The sequence below is a fragment of the Phascolarctos cinereus genome, unplaced genomic scaffold, assembly GCF_003287225.1.
Source record: "Phascolarctos cinereus isolate Bilbo 61053 unplaced genomic scaffold, phaCin_HiC Scaffold_726;HRSCAF=1367, whole genome shotgun sequence".
NCBI classification, from domain to species: Eukaryota; Metazoa; Chordata; class Mammalia; order Diprotodontia; family Phascolarctidae; genus Phascolarctos; species Phascolarctos cinereus.
The window spans coordinates 357,358,743-357,375,717 of record NW_027556098.1 but is presented as its reverse complement, the minus strand read 5'-3'; the positions used below and the strand labels follow the sequence as shown (position 1 = coordinate 357,375,717).

Sequence of the window (16,975 nt, the reverse complement as noted above, 5' to 3'; positions counted from 1 at the left end):
AAACTGGGGAAAAAATCTTGACAGCTAATTTCTCTGATAAAGGTCTCATTTCCAAGATATATAAGGAATTGATTCAAATGTATAAAAATAAATAAGAGCTATTCCACAAATGATAAATGGTCTAAGGATATGAACAAGAATTTTCAAGGGAAGAAATCCAAGCCACCAACAATCATATGAAAAAAAAATGCTCCAAATCACCAATTTAGAGAAATGCGAATTAAAGTAACTGAGTAACCTCTTAACTATCAGATTCACAAAGTTTATGAGAAAAGAAAATAACATGTTGGAGACAGCTACAGGAAAACGGGCAAATTAATGCCCTGTTGGTAGAGCAGTGAATTGGTTTAGCCATTCTGGACAGCAATTTCAAACTATGCCTCGAAAGTTACTAAACTCCCAAAGAGACTAAAGAAAAAGATCCCACATGTATAAAAATATTTATAACAGCTCTTTTTGTAGTGGCGAAGAACTGGAAACTAAGGACATAACCCGTCAGTTGAGGAACTGCTGAACAAATAATGTTTTATTTATGTAATAGAATATTGCGCCGTGAGAAATATTAAAAGTATACACTTGAATGAATTAATACAGACTGAAGTGAACAGAACCAGGAGAACAGTTTATACAGCATAAACCCCATTGTATAGACAACTGATGTAGAAAACTTAAGGACTCTGATGAACGCAATGACCAGATCACAATTCCAGAGAACTTATGGTGAAGAATGCTAAATATGCCAAATAAGATGTATATTTTTGATATGGCCAATGTGGGAATTTGTTTTCCTTAACTATGCATATTTATTACAAGAATTTGTTTTTTTTTTCCTCCAACAGATGAGAAAGTGAAAGGAAGGAAAAAAACATCCAGAAACGAAATCCAGGAATCTTCTACTCATTTCTGGCTCTTACAAGGTTGGTAGTCTAATGCTTATCTAGAACAATTTCACCAGGATCACAAATAAATTGACAAACTTCTTAAGACAAGCAGTAAACTTGTAAGACATGATGAATAGAGTTGGACATAAGAGTGTGGAAGACCTGAGTACAAATCCTACCTCTGACACTTACTAGATGTATGACCATGCATAGGTCATCCTATCTTTCTAAGCCTAGGTTTCCATTTCTGTAAAACATGGGATAAAACCTGTAGTATCCACCCAGGTTGTTGTGAGGCTCAAATGAGAATTTATGTAACAGGCTTTGCAAACTTTTTCTTTTTACATGTTTTATTGACGCCTTTTTTTCATCATTTTGACTTCTGAAATTATTTCCTCTTCTTCTGCAGAACCTGCCCTTTTTACAATCAAGAAAAACCAATCCACTACTAGTCATGTCTGAAAATGCATATTCACAAACTTTAAGACATTATATAAACGCCAGCTTTTGTTTTATGATGATGATATTAATAAGGAAGGCTGTTGGCCTACTTTTGCCAGGTTTCAAGATTTGTTTCCATCACTGCCAAAAAGCCAATTCACTAATTTACAAGAAATATAACTGCCAAACAGACAACTTACATTTATATAATACTTTAAAGTTTACAAAATGCTTTCTTCACAACTCTGTAAAGCAGGGATAATAGTTGTAATACCTGATTTACAGGAAACTGATGCTCAATGAGTTCTGTGACTTGTCTATAGCTAACAAATATTAGAACTAGAATTTGGGCACAGGTGATGTCCAATTCCAATTCTATATATTATATACTCTATACTAAATTGCCTATCCTGATGGATGAACTGCATAATTTTATATTAGTAACCAGTTAGTACTGCTAAAAACCCTATGAAATGAGGCATACAGGTTCTTAGTTTCATAAAATATTTCTAAAACTAAAAATAAGTATCATATGGAATGGGGATACACTAGAAGCTTTTCCAATAAATACAGGTGTAAAGAAAGGATGCCCATTTTCCACTCTATTACTTTATAATAGTTCTGGAAATCTTAGCAATAATAAGAAGACAAAAGAAAGAAATTAAAGTTCTAGAAAGAAGCAAAAATGAGATAAAACCATCTCCCTCTGTTGATGAAATGATGGTTTATTTGTAAAATCCTTGGAAATCAACAAAGATACTAACTGAAACAATAGCTTTCAGTAAAGTTTGCAAGCTACAAAATAAGCCCTCAAAAATCAGCAACATTTCTACATAACAAAAAAAAGGACCAAGTGGGAATAACAGAAAAATCTCTCCAAATAATTTACAAATGTAAAATTATAAATGTAGTAATTACAAATTACAAATTTGGGGATCAATTTATCAAAGCATAAAAAATAATAGCTAGCTTCAATTACAAAATGTATCTTAAAGAAATAAAGAATAACTTATATAGCTGGAGGAATATTCACTGCTCATGACTGGGTTGGGTCAATATAATAAAAATGACAATAATACTAAAGTTAATTTCAAGTTTTAGTGTTTTACCAAACTACGAAAGGGATATTTTATAGAACTTGATCAAATAATGACAAAATTCATTTGGAGAAACAAAAGGGGGCAGCTAGGTGGCACAGTGGATAGAGCACCAGCCCTGGAGTCAGGAGGAACTAAGCTCAAATCTGACCTCAGACCAAACATTTGACACTTACTAGCTGTGTGACCCTCACTGAGCAAGTCCCTTAACCCCAAATGCCAAAAAAAAGAAAAAAGAAAAAAAAGGAAGCTGGAGAAACAAAAGATTTAAAATATCAAAAAAATAATGAAAAAACCTAAGGTTGAAGAGGGAATGGCACTTTCAGAAATCAAACTGTATGATAAAGCAACAGCCATGAAAAACCATTCGGTATTGGTTAAAAAGAGGGAAGTAGAGCAATGTAACAGACTAAGAGAAGCAGAAATAATGGAACATAAAAACCTGGTATTGAATAAACCTGAAAACATGATTTTCTTAGGAAAGAACTCTTATTTGATAAGAACTTCTGGGAAAACTGGAAAGCAGCCTGTAGAAATTAGGATTAAAGAAATATACCATATTTTACAATAAATTAAAAATGCTATGAGACCTGAATATTAAAGTTCATGCCATAAAAAAAGGAAGAGAAGCCTATTATATGCCTCTTTTAGGTAGTATAAATAGGAGATGTATTCCGAATCAAAAAAGGTATAGAAGCAATTACAAGTGATAAAAAAAAATTTGATTACATAAAATTGAAAAGTTTCTCCATTAGCAAAATTAATGTATCTAGAATAAGTAGCTGAAAGGGCAAAAATCTTTTCATCAAACTTCTTGGATAAAAGTTTGGTAACCAATATATACAGACAACTAACAAATATAAGACCAAAGCTATTCCCCAATAGATAAATAGTCAAGAACAGTTCTCAAAAGAATTGCAAACTATCAAATGCAAATCAAATCAACCCTGAGGTTTCACTTCATACCCAGCAAAATGGTAAAGATAATAAAAGGTGGGAATAGCCAAAATTAGAGGGTCTGTGAAGAAACTGGCACACTAGTGCACTGCTGGTGGAACAGTAAATTAGTACAACCATTTTAGCAAGCAACTGGAATTATGCAAACAAATTAACTAAAATGTTTATACTCTTTGACCCAGAAATTCCTAGGCATAAGACCCAAGGAAGTCATTGATAAAGAAAGGCTCCATACATACCAAAATATTTATACAAATAGTTTTTGTGATAGCAAAGAACTTGAAACAAGTAGATTTCCATCAATTGTGGAATGGCTAAAAAAAACCCTGTTGTACATTAATATAATGAAACGTTATTCTGCTATAAGAAATGACAAATATGATGAATATGGAGACACAGATAAAGACTTATGACAACAGATGCAAATCAGAACCAGGAAAACAACATGTACAATGACAAAAACAATGTAAATGGAAAGACAACTAAAAAATAATTGAAAATGAATGTGCCGCAATTACAAAGGACAAGCTTGGTCCCAAAGAAAAGATAAAAGAAAACATCTTTTCCTACTCCTTTTCAGAGGTGGGAAGTCATGGATTTGGAACACTGCATATATTTTCAGAAGTTTTCTGATGTATTGATTAGCTTTACTGATTGTTTTTTTCTTTAAAAAGTATTCTTTCCTTGGGGCAACTAGGTGGCACAATGGATAGAGCTCCAGCCTTGGAGTCAGGTGGACCTGAGTTCAAATGCAGCTTCAGATATTTGATACTTTCTAGCTGTGTGATCCTGGGCAAGTCATTTAACCCTGATTGCCTCACTGCGCCCCCCCTTCCCCCAATATGCTTTCCTTTGAGGGAGGAAGGAGATGAGGGACAGAGGGGAAACTTCAGGTGATATAAAAACAAAAGATACCAATAAAAATTTATTTTAAAAAATAAAATTTAATAACTGCCAGTAAAAGCAAATACTGAGCACAAGAATAAAAAAGGGAATTATACATGAAGAAAGCATTTTTAAGACAACGTATTAAAGTCTGCAGGCCACTTGGTAGTATATGGAATCAGAGAAAAAGGGCAGACCTTCTCACTACTATGAGAATCGTTATCCTCTGCTATTGGGATTTATCTATGAAACAAACTGAAAAAGTGCTCACCCATTGTGGCAAACAGGTAAACGCTCTACTATGTTCAATAATCCAGGATGACCCTTTATTTTCTTCTGTTTCCATTAGTCTTACACCAATTCCCGCCACTTTTACTATTATGAAATATTAATTTCCCTATTATATTACTTTCTACCACCATAATCCCTCCAAATACTCTCCATATGTGCTAAGAATTTCTACTGTCTCTTGTCAGACAAAGAGTTCTTTCTTTGACCTCTGCCCTTTCACTCAATTCAGTTTACTAAATATCCTATTACTTAGTGGTAGGCACTGTAGGTGACATAAGAATAGTGTGAAACAGTCCTTGCCCTCAGCTTAACATTTTATTGGAGAAATCAAACTTCTCCATGAAATAATGAACACAAGGCTATAAATAATTAAGGACTGTAAAAAACAAATCATTGAATATCACAGCTGATGCCAGAATGACCCACCTTTGTCTTCCTTTTACACAATTAAACTTGTCCCAGAATTCATTTTCTACAATCCTTACCTGTTAACTCTACGAGGCCGTTTTTCCGGTTTGATATCCACGTCATAGTGATAGACATCTATTTTAGGAATCTGAACCTGAAAATGATTGGCTAGAAGACGGATTGGCTTCCCCACAGTTCCAAGGCCAGGACGACGGGGTGGCTGAAAAAGGCTGGCTGGAGGTCCTGGAGAAATAGAGAAACAATGATTGTGCCCCCTGGTCATAAAGTACAACCATCCTATAGTGAACATAAGCTATTACAGTGTTTAGAAATCAAAAGATGTTCAGGTGAAGACTAAAGAATGTCAAGGGGAAATTGCTCATACTAAAATTGAAAAAGGGAAGCTACATCAAGATTAAATAAACCAACACACTAATTTATAGTTTGACCAACTGGACATTGCTCTGATTGGTTCTACAGATAGGTCAGCAAGTGTATTTGTGTTTTAAAACAAAGCCACTTTCAAATTCTTGAAGCATATCCTATTCCAAGATCAGAGATCATCTACTAACCCTATATGATTCTAGTCTGATCCACTGTAGTCTGTACATGCTGATTTACAGCAAGAGATTAATAGATATTTTTATCAATTTACCTGATATTCTGATAGTAAAACAAAGTAGGACTTACCAATAAACTCTCACATCTAGAAATAAAATATCCAGTCACACAGTAACTTTCTGTTGTAACAGCTCAGTTTTATTCAACACCTTTGTGGTAAATAGCTTATTTTTATTTTTACTTTTATGTGTATTTGATGCTATAATTAAAAGAATAAGCTAAAATTCAACCTAGTGAATCACAAAACTTCTGTTATCAAGATGCCAACAGACAAAGCTAAAAAAAATATTTCAAGTGTTCATGACTGTAATATTCTTTCACCTAGAATAATATGAGATCATATTCTGGCAAAGGAGAACAAATTTCCCAAAAAGAAGTGGCCCTGCTCTCAAACTTAAAGACTACAGCACTTGCTTTTGACCCCATTTGAGAAAAGATATTAAAACATAACCAAAGTTTTAAAAATATTTATTAACATATGTAGCAGACCCAAATATATGTACAAAAAAGAAACCTAAGCTTTATCAGTGATGACAGTCCATAAAGACTAACTTTCATAATGGGTACCAGCTCTTGCCTCTGGTGCCCTTTGGGAATTTTTAAGATCTACTTTTTTCAAAAGCAAGTATTTACATAATTGGTTAACAGTACTGCTCTAACTGGAGCATTGCTACCTACTTCTTGGTAACCAAGAGGTTCTGTTCTGGGAAAAGGGAATCATTTCCCAAAGAGTGACAGGGGAATAATGTTAAAAATGTTTGATTTGGTACAGTATTGAACACATTCAGTCAAATCAGGGAGATTTCTTGCCCATCCCTGGGTCTACTTTACTTTTCCACATTCTGTACTAGATGATGCTAAAAGATGTAGGGAGAAAAGGTGGACTGAGAAAAAATTAAGACTATGTAAATTTTAAATAAATTATTAATTTATTTAAGACTACGTAAATGATATGCTTTTCTTCCTTGGCAGAGGTCAGAAATGAAAAGGTTTGGGATTTTTTTTTTTACTGCAAGTCAAAGGAACCTAAAGAGTTTATCTGGTCAAAATTCTTCATTTTGCAGATAAGGAATCAGGCTTTGGGGCAACTAGGTGGCGAAGTGGAATGGAGTTCCAGGCCCAGAATCAGGAAGACTCATCTACTGAGTTCAAATCCAGCCTCAGACACTTATTAGCTGTGAGACCCCTGGGCAAGCTGCTTAACCTTATTTGGTTTTTTTTTAAACCCTGTTGGTTGACCAATTTCTCTGCAAGGCATCTGTAACCTCCTGACAAAGAGACTTAACCAATTTCCTCATCTGTAAAATGAGCTGGAGAAGGAAATAGCAAACCTTTACAGTATCTAGGCCAAGAAAACCCCAAATGGGGTCATGAAGAATTGGATGGCTGAAAGACAAATCAGGCTTTAAAGGATAAATGACATCCCAAAGTCACACAGCTGGTTTGTGGCACAAGAAGGCCCAGGACCCAGTCTAGTCCAATACTCCTTCCAGTCATATTTTGCACTAAAAACATGACTTTCATGGGGTGAAGGAAGCAAAGGAAACTATGACTAAAAGCAGGCTAACCACTAACTTTGTTCTCTTATGAGGTTTTAACAGGGGCACTTCATCTTTTCTGTACTGGCTTGATCCTAGAGATCTGTTCACACTCTGAAAAATGTTTTAAATAAGGCTTGATTACTGATACACTGTAGTACAGAAGGAATGAGCACAGTATTGGGAATCAGAAACACAAGTTAAAGTTACAACTCCATCAAACAGAATGACCTTGGGAAAGTAAATTACCCTTTGATCATAACTGTTAGATGAGGGAGTTGGACAAGATTAACATTAAGGTCCCTTCTGCTTAATTACTCCAACAGGGAGGCTTTTCTAGTAATATGCCAGCTCTATAAACAATAAAGGTCTTCACTTAAGCAGCAAACAAGGGTAAAGTTTAATCACTTAATTGTACTTCAAAATGTTAAGTAAATTAGCCTTATAAAATGTCAAAAGCCCTCAGGTGTGATTTTTTTGTTCATGTTCCACAAAACTTACTATTACAAATCTTTTCTAGTTCACAAATTAAGTTGACTTTTTAAAGCCAACGTATCTACACTCATTCCCCGTCCATAAAAATAAAGTCCTGTGTCATTTAACCAAAGCAAAAGAGGAGCACCTGTTGGTTAAACGTGTGTAGTGCCCAGTCCAGTAAACCCTATCTGATGTCTGCAAAGTATTTGTAACATGCTGACAATTCTTAAAGAGGTGATCATCTAGCTTTTGGCCAAGTATGAAGCACCCTGGTGGAAGATGCAAACCTGTTGGCTAGAAAGCTCTAGGACTCAGTTGGAATAGCCGGAGTAATTTAAGGCCAGGCAGAAAAGACCCAGCTTTGGGGGCGCGCGCGCACACACACACACACACACACACACACACACACACACACTCTCTTTCTCTCACACCCCTACGTTAACACACATACACACACACGCACACACACAGGGCTGGCTACCTCGTGCACCCGGAGAACCTAGCCACCACGTGGAGAAGTCGGGGCTACTCGGCCCCTCGGTCCTTAGGGGTCAAGAGAGCCATCCTCGGAGGCGGCACTTTCTCAGAGAGGCCGACAGGCATCCCACCGGTGGGGTCGGGAGGGGCGGGCTGGGGGAGCCGGGAGCGGGCGGACGCGCGCGCAGGTCCCCTCCCCCGCCCCCCGCCCGGCCGCGCAGCCTGCGTGTCCCCGCCGCGCCCCTCGCGCTCGCTTCCTCACCGGGTCCCAGAGCCTCCATGGCGGCGGTGGCGGCGGCGGTGGCGGCGACGGCGGCCGCCTCGCCCCGCTCCCCAGCGGCTCCTGCCGCTGAGGGCCCCGCCGCCGCCGCCACCGCGTACCTCTTGATCTCCGGAATATTGGCGATGGGGGAGGGGATAGGACTGGGGCGGAAAACTGGGGGCACGGGGAGGGGAGGGGACGGGACGGGGAGGAGGAAGAGGGGGCGGCGGCGACGGCGGCGCCCAGGGGAGGGGGCTCCCGTGGCTCTTCCGGTCTTAGCGACAACAAAAACAATCCCCGCTGCCGCCGCCGCCACCAGGAGCTCGCGCGCGCGCACCGGCCCGAGGGCGGGGCGCGCAATCGAGTACGCGCCTGAGCTCTGCTGGGAGCGCGCCTAAAGGTGGGGGCACGGGGAGGGAGGCGCGCAGACGCGAAGACGTCCCGGGCCTCGGGGAGGACATGTCCTTGCTGTTGCCACCGGCCCAGAGGGGAGAAGGAGAAGTGGAGGGGCGGGAGCTGGAAAAGGGACCGAAAAGCAGGTGACAGGTACAGTAGAGGTACCTCGCAGGCCCTCTGGGCTTTCCCTCGCTGTGACCAGGTGCCTGACGTTCGGACCTCACGCCCCGGGGCCGGGGAGAAGACGTGCGAAATGGGGCCGGATGGTAGGAGCAGGTCGGATCACGGCCCCGGCCCAAGACAAACTCTAGAAGCTCCAATTCGGACGCCCCCTCCTCCCCCTCCCCATTTAGAGCCCCACTCAGTCAGACTCCTGCTTAACTTTTCAGACTCACTCTGTGTCTTTACTGAACCGGACATTGTCCAAACACCGGAGCCCCACTCTGGGGCCTTGCACACTAGCTATCTCTGGAGCCTGGAATCTGCTCTTTGGAACGCCCCCCTCCATCTTCCGTAAGGCATCAGCGAGGGTTCCTCCTCTTCCAAGAAGCCTTTACTGATTGCTGCCTCACCCCCTTATTTTCTGTTTGTGTTGGTTATGGTACACTTTGTGTTCTGTATGCTATGTACAGTAGAAAAAGAGGCACTGAATAGATGTTGAATAGAATCTAGTCCAACTCAGTTTACAGATGAGTAAACAGGTTAAGACAGGGGACACGACTTGGCTAGTGTCACAGATGGCAGTTGTGAAGACATGTGGGCTACCTATGCACTGTGCAAAGTACATAGGCACACCTGAAGCCACCGCTGCCCTCAAGGTTTTCACATCCCAAGCATCAGCTCATCCCCTCCCCTAAGGCAGTGCTTCTTAAACTGTGGGTCGAGGCCCCATATGGGGTCAGAAAAATTTGGCAATAGTAAAATGTTTATGAATGCACAATGACCAAAGATTAATTAAAAATCAAATGCCTAATGAATTTGAGGTGTTTCTGGCAGCGCCTGTCCCTGTTGCATCACACAACTTCACAGCAGCCTCCCTTGTGAACAGAAAGCATTCACACTTCGCAGTTCACATGCCCCAGGTCATGAAATGGCCACTGTACAATACTGAAACTTGAAAAGGGGTTGAGAGTGGAAAAAGGTGAAGAAGCCCTGCTCTGAGGAACTCCCTAACTGCTATAGGAAAGCATATTTCTGTGCCATGGAGCCTAGCAAATGGATGAGGCCCAGGACTCTCAGAGGAACCAGCCAGCTAGTAACTCTATTCCACACTGACCTGGCCAGCCCTGTGGACCTTATTACTTTAGAAACTTAAGACCTTCTAGTCAAGGTAATGAGAAGAATACAATGGGTATTAGCAATATCTGACAACTCAAATATGAGAAATTCCCGTTAAAAAGGAGTTCAAAGGCAATTAAATAAGGAACAATTATATATTCAGGATACCTGGCAAACTTAATGATCTAATGAAACCACACAGGATCTCAAAGGATGAGTCAATTGAGGCTTCCCTTAAACTGATTTTTCTCCTAGTCCTGAAACTCTCCAAAGAAATTAGGCACCTTGCTAGTGGAGTTGTGAACTGGTCTAACCATTCTGGAAAGCAATTCAGATTATGCAAATAATATGACTAAAATATCCATCTATACCCTTTGATCCAAAGATTCTACTGCTAGGTGTATACTTCAAGGACATCACTGACAAAAAGAAAGTCTCCAATGTGTACCAAAATATTTATGGCAGCACTTTTTGTGGTAACAAAGAATTGGAAACAAAGTAGATGCCCACTGATTAGAAAATGGCTAAACAAACTAGTACATGAAAGCAATGAATAAACTCTGCTATAAGAAATGATGAACATGAAAGAATTCTGGGAAGATGGAGGATTACGACAGAAAGTACGAAACTCTCAAAAATTCTCTCACAAGACAAAACATCCCCTCAAAGTAAACTTTGAGCGTTAGAAATAATTAAACGTTGAGATAAAGCAGCTGTCCTAAGACAACTTGGGAGGAACTCAGGAAAGACTGGACCTCCAAGGACTGGGATTTGGCCAGACTGAAGTGCTACCACTTCTAGGCCGACTCCACTGAATCAACAAACAATAAGCCCTAGGGGCAGGAACTTTTATCTCAAGGATATTGTTGGGGTCAGACAGCTGAGCAGGAGAGGACTGAAAGGTCTTCCACTGTAGCAAGATGCCAGGCCCAGATGTGCTGATCAGACGTGGTTCCAGGCCCTAGGCTGTGGCTGTAGTAGAGAAGGAGTAAACTCATGCCTGACAAGGATGGTAGCACAAGGGTGGGGACCCTACCAACTGTATTTTTTTTAAGGGAGGAATAACTGATTTTATTGCATAAGATATAGCAGCTCTGTAGTAAAAAGTTTGTTTTGAAAGGATTTTTTTTTAAAGTTTAATGCCTGGTATCAATTTAGTTCCACATACAAAATGTTTCATAAAATTACACTTTATACTTTTATTTGAATATCTCACTTAAATTTCCTGATTCAAGAAAAGGAAACCACGGGTGGATATGGACATAGCCAAAACATAAAACAGAGTATCTCCTTTACTATGACCTCCTAAAACAGTTCATAATTTTCTCAGCTGTACTGATTTAGAAAATGAATGACATCTATATATTACAGTTAAAAATTATCTCCACCATATTTGCATAAACTAGATCCTGGTGAATATATGTTTTAAAACAGCTTAGAGTCATCAAGAACTATTTACTAGTCAAGTAATATGCTAAACTATAAGGATCCAAGAGGAAACAAAAAATTTCCTGTGTGTAAGTTTCTGTGGATGATCACAATTATCAGAAAGAAGGCCACATCAATCACCCTATCTAAAAGTGTGAGTATGTCTAAGTTAAGCTGTCTAAAGGAAAAGGATACTCTATATGATAGGATAAAAAATAGAAATTTCAATCTCATGCCCCCACTGTAAAAATTTCATTTTTAAGAAAGAAAATGACCATTTTATAATTTATTTAAAATCTGTTCTGATTTGAAGAGTTCCAAAAGTTTATATATCATTATTGCTGGAAAATTTGAAGATAGTTATAAACAGCAGTGGTAATAAATCAGAATCATTTGCCCTTCATCTATTAATATGTAGTAAACTAATAATACATTTTTTTTAGTAGTTGATCATTCCTCCAAAATTAGGTAACATTGCAATGTTTACATAGCATGGACAGTAATACCTCATTTAACCTGCATTATCAGAAAACACACTATTCTTTATAAGTGAATCTATAAATAAATTTTATAACTAAAAAGTGCTTTTTTATTTTTAAGCAATTGGGGTTAAGTGACTTGCCCAAGGTCACACAGCTAGTAAGTGTCAAGTGTTCAGTCTGAGGCTGGATTTGAACTCAGGTCCTCCTGAATCCAGGGCTGGTGCTGTATTCACTGCCCCATCTAGCTGCCCCACTTTCACTGCATTCATGAAAAGTTAAAACACCATGTGATAGAGATGTGATGGTACAAAAACTTGCATGGGCTGTCCTAGTGATTTTGCATTTAATTCTTCAAGTTCTAGAGAATTAATGTAATACAAATCACAACGATGCTTTGGATTTTCACAGCCATCTTTAATAACTTCAACAACATTACCATTTGGATTAAAACTTCCAATGTGTTTTCAGTGAGTTGAACTTCCTTTCCCTTTTCCACCAAATAGTAGGGAATGCTGATTGAGTAGCTTTCTGATTGAAATGTGCCTCAAATAAAAATGATCCAAAAAATACTGTACATTCTGGCTGGTTACTGGATCTATACCAAAGCTTTCCTTGTATTCAGTCACATCCTGAGCCATGGTGGGAATGAAATCATTATGACAATTCTGGATTCTTATCATTGTAAAGTCATAAACAGCTTTAGCGTCTTCAGCAATTTTATGCTTAAAATAAAGGAGCTCCTGTAGGCTGAATGTACCAGCTCTGTACTAGTTGAACTGAAGGTGTTCTTAGAAGATTATCTGGAAGGAGACTTATTTCTTTCATTATGTTTGCAAATCTCACTGGCAACTCCTGCTGCAAAAACATAAATGAGGTCTTTATGCATGCATTCACAGATCTGAAGTCCAGAAACTGCTTCACGGAGAGCAGGGACAGGGAGAAACGCAAGTAGAAATCCACCTGACCCAGAACACTGCACTAGCCATCGGGCACCAGGACTTTGGTTTGGGCTGGGACCCAGTCCAGACCCAGGCCAGACAAAGCTGCCTGTTGCAGGTACCTCATTATCCTCATAGCAAAATGCATTCCAGAACACGTGAAGAAACAGGAGAATCAAAACCAGGAGGTGCCATGGCATGTGCAGGTCCCGGTATCCATGGTGCGCATGTCTCTTTGGGCAAATTCAAGAAAGCAGAGTGCCTGGTTTCCATTCCAATGCAGAGGGGTGAGCTGAAGTTTGCAGTTGTGGAAGGGACTGAAGGGAGCAAGGGCATCTGAAGTGACAGTGTGCTTGGTAGTCCAAGCTATGACTCTGACAGAGAGGAGTGTCTGAGGTCAGGCCCTCAGACACAGCTCAGAAAATATGAGTATGAAAAACCTGAACCTTGAGGTATCATCCCCCACATTTCAGGACTAGCACCTGACTATAATAAGCTACTAAAAACAATAATGATGAATAAGCAAAGGAGAAAGAACCCAACCATGGGTAGCTACTATGGGGATAAAGATCTGGGTTCATACTCAGAAGAAGATAGCAAAGTTAAAAAAAGCCACTCCTACTTCAAAGAAAAATGTCAAATAGTCACAAGCTCAAAAAGACTTCTTGAAAGAGCTTAAAAAGGACTTTTAAAAACAAATATGAGAGGTTGAGGAAGAATTAGGAAAAAAAAATAAAAGCAATCCAAGAAAGTCAAGAAAATTCTGAAAAGAAAGTCAATTGGAAAAAGAGTTCCAAAAACTTAAGGAAGAAAATAACTTCTTGAACACTAGATTTGGGCAAGGGGAAGTTAATGATGTTATGACACTAAGAAATAATAGTTGGTTGTTTGGTGGTTGTCCTTTATTTTTTATTTTTTTGGCTAGGCAGTGGGGTTAAGTGACTTGCCCATGGTCACACAGCTAGTAAGTGTCAAGTGTCTGAGCTTAGATTTGAACTCGGGTCCTCCTGATTCCAGGGCCAGTGCTCTATCCACTGCACCACCTAGCTGCCCTATTGTCCTTCATTCTTGAAATGGGCCAAAATGACATTACTCTGTTAGAGTCAAGCTACAGCATGTCTGACTGTGACTGATCAGGCCAATAAGGAACTTGGAATGCTTTACCACCAGTTGGGCACAAATAGTCCATGTGCAGATTTGGAGTGGATTCTCTAAATTTGCGCATCTCACGTTTCTTTTCAGTTATTCCAATTCTGCTTTGTGAATAAAGCACAGCACTTTCTTTGATGAGGGCATGCCATGGTGGGCAGTCCTGTGCCAGTGTCTACCATGTCCCGCAATCAATTCCAAAGTTCTTCAGAGAGAACTTAATAGTGTCCTTGTATCTCTCTCTCTCTCTCTCTCTTTTTTGTGAGGCAATTGGGATTAAGTCTCTTGCCCAGGGTTACACAGCTGGTAAGTGTCAAAGTGTCTGAGGTCATATTTGAACTCAGGTTCTCTTGACTCCAAGCCCAGAGCTCTATTCACTGCACCACCTAGCTGCCCCTTGTATCTTTTCTTCTGACTATCATGTGAGCACTTGCCTATTGTGAGGTCTCTGTAAAACAGTCTTGTAGTCAAGTGTATATTTGGCATTTGAACAATGTGGCCAACGCATCGGAGTTGCACTCTCTGCAGCAGAGTTTGAATGCTTGGCAGTTTAGTTCAAGAAAGTATCTCAGTGTCTGGTACCTTGTCCTGCCAAAGGATCTTCAGAATCTTCCTAAGACAATTCAAATGGAAACAATTCAGTTTCCTGGCATGGTGCTGGCATACTGTCCAAGTTTCATAGGCATACAACAATGAGGTCAGCACAACTGTTCTGCAGACCTTCAGTTTGGTAATCATCTTGCTTTGGGGATGCAGCTTTTTGTTGAATGCAAATATTTAGCTTGGAGAGGGTAAGTCTATGATCAGACCAGCACTCGGTGCCACACATTGCCTTTGTCACTCTCACATTCTGTCAGTCTCTTCTCCTTACAATGACATAGTCTATTAAATGCCAGTGTTTGCTGTGAGGGTGCATTCATGAAGTTGTATTGCTTTTAGGTAAATGGAAGACAATGTTGGTAATAAGAAGGTCATGAGATGCACAAATCTTCAGTAGTAAGTGACTACTGCTGCTGCTGTTTTTAACTCAGAGATTCCCTACCAGTCTTCTCTGAATGTACCCTATGCTCCACCAAGAAATAATGAAACAAAAAAAGAGTCTAGATACTATGTTACAATAAATTATCAAGGAAAATTGCCCTGAAGTTCTAGAATGAGAGGATAAAACAGAAATAGAAAAAAAAATCCACCTGAAAGAGATCCCAAGATAAAAACTCACAAGAACATTATAGCCAAGTTTCAAAGTTCCAAGCAACAAGAAAAAAAAATTTAAATACTGTGGAGCTATGATCAGGATAACACAAGATCTAAATCTAGCAGCTTCTACAAAAGACTGAAAGACTTGGAACATTATGTTTCAAAGAGCAAAAGAGCTGAGACTGCAACCATGAATAACTTCCCTGTATAATCCTAAATGAAAAAAAATGGACATTCAATAAACTGAAATACTTTCAGGTATTTGTGATAAAAAGATTAGAACTCAATGGACAATTTGACACATAAGATCTAGGAGAAACATAAGGCAAACATTAAAGACCAAGGGACTCAATACGGTCAAACTGTTTACCTTTTATGTGGGAAAACATTATCTGTACTCTTATGAATGCTATCATTACTTGGATAGACTGAAAAAGTATACACAGATAGAAGGCTTAGGGTTGAGAGTATGGTGGTATGATTTCAAAAAATAAAACTGGGTAGGGAGAAGTAAAATGGAGCAATTATCTCATACAACAGAGGCATGAACAGAAGAACTGTTATAGTAGAAGCAGGTAGGGGTGGAGGACTGATAGTGCTGGAATCATATTCTCATTGGACCTGGGTTGGAGAGGAAATAACATATACATCCAGAAGGGTACAAAAATCTTCTAAATTTATAGACACATAGGAAGGTAAGGGGACAGGATAAGGGAAGGATTTTTAGAAGGGTGTGTAAATTAAGAAGTAGGGGGGTGAGGAGAGAGTATAATGAAGGGATTCTTAGAAGGCTAGGAAGATTAAGGAATAGGAGGGTAAGAGGAGAAGATAAGGGAGGGATTCTTAAAAAGGGTGTGGATTAGGGAGGTACTGGTTAGAAGTAAACCATACAGTGTAAGGAAGGATAGGGTAAAATGAGGGTGAGAAGGATAATAGTAAGGGGAAAAAATATGATGGAGGGAAATACATAACTGGTAGTTAAAACTTTGAATGTGAACGAGATGAACTGACCCATAAAATGGAAACAGATAGAATGGATTAAAAATCAGAACCCAACAACATGCTGTTTACAAAAAACACATTTACAAATGAGAGATACACACAGAATTAAAATAAAGGGCTGAGGTAGAACTTATTATGCTTCAGTGAATGTAAAAAAAGCAGGGATAGCAATCATGATCGCAGACAAAGTTAAAGCTAAAATATATTTAATTAAAAGAGATAAACAGGGAAACTATATTATGTTAAAAGGTACTATAGATAATGACACAATATCAATACTAAACCTATATACTCCAAATGCTATAGCATCTAAATTTGTAAAGGAAAAGTTAAATGAATTACAGGTAGAAATAGGCTAATACTATAACAGTGGAGGGCTTTAACATTCCCCTCTCCGAATTAGATAAATCTAAAAAAAAAATAAGAAAGACATTAGAGTTGAAGTTAAGCTTAGATAATCTAGATATCTGGAGAAAATTGAATGGGAAAAGAATATACCTTTTTCCTTTTTTTAAATTAATTTATTTTAATTTATCAACAATCACTTTCATAAGCTTTTGAGTTTTAAAATTTTCTCCCCCTTCCTCCCCATCTCCCTCCCCAAGACTGCAAGCAATCTGATATAGGCTGTACATATACATTCCTATTAAGCATATTTTCACATTAGTGATGTTGTAAGGAAGAATTAGAACCAATAGGAGGAACCACAAGAAAGAGAAAACAAAACAAAACAGAAGAAAAAAATAGCAAATAGTATGCTTCAATCTGCA

The 16,975-nt window shown here is 38.9% G+C and overlaps 1 protein-coding gene and 1 pseudogene across 2 annotated transcripts in view; both read right to left on the bottom strand.

The window, feature by feature from the left end:
- Positions 1 to 8,685, bottom strand: part of LOC110206367 (argonaute RISC component 4) — a 44,710-nt gene extending 36,025 nt beyond the window's left edge. The window contains exons 1-2 of one of the 2 annotated variants that reach the window (XM_020983689.2): positions 8,336 to 8,685; positions 5,038 to 5,203 (exon numbers count right to left, since the gene is read on the bottom strand). In XM_020983689.2, the coding sequence (XP_020839348.1) occupies positions 5,038 to 5,203; positions 8,336 to 8,354 (185 nt within the window). In that variant the 5' untranslated portion in view covers positions 8,355 to 8,685. Of the gene's footprint in view, positions 1 to 5,037; positions 5,204 to 8,335 lie in introns of those variants that run through there. The other variant, XM_020983690.2, reaches the window with a different exon arrangement.
- Positions 8,686 to 8,729: 44 nt separating this feature from the next.
- LOC110206029 (pyruvate dehydrogenase (acetyl-transferring) kinase isozyme 1, mitochondrial pseudogene) lies at positions 8,730 to 13,524 on the bottom strand (annotated as a pseudogene).
- Positions 13,525 to 16,975: the final 3,451 nt, after the last annotated feature.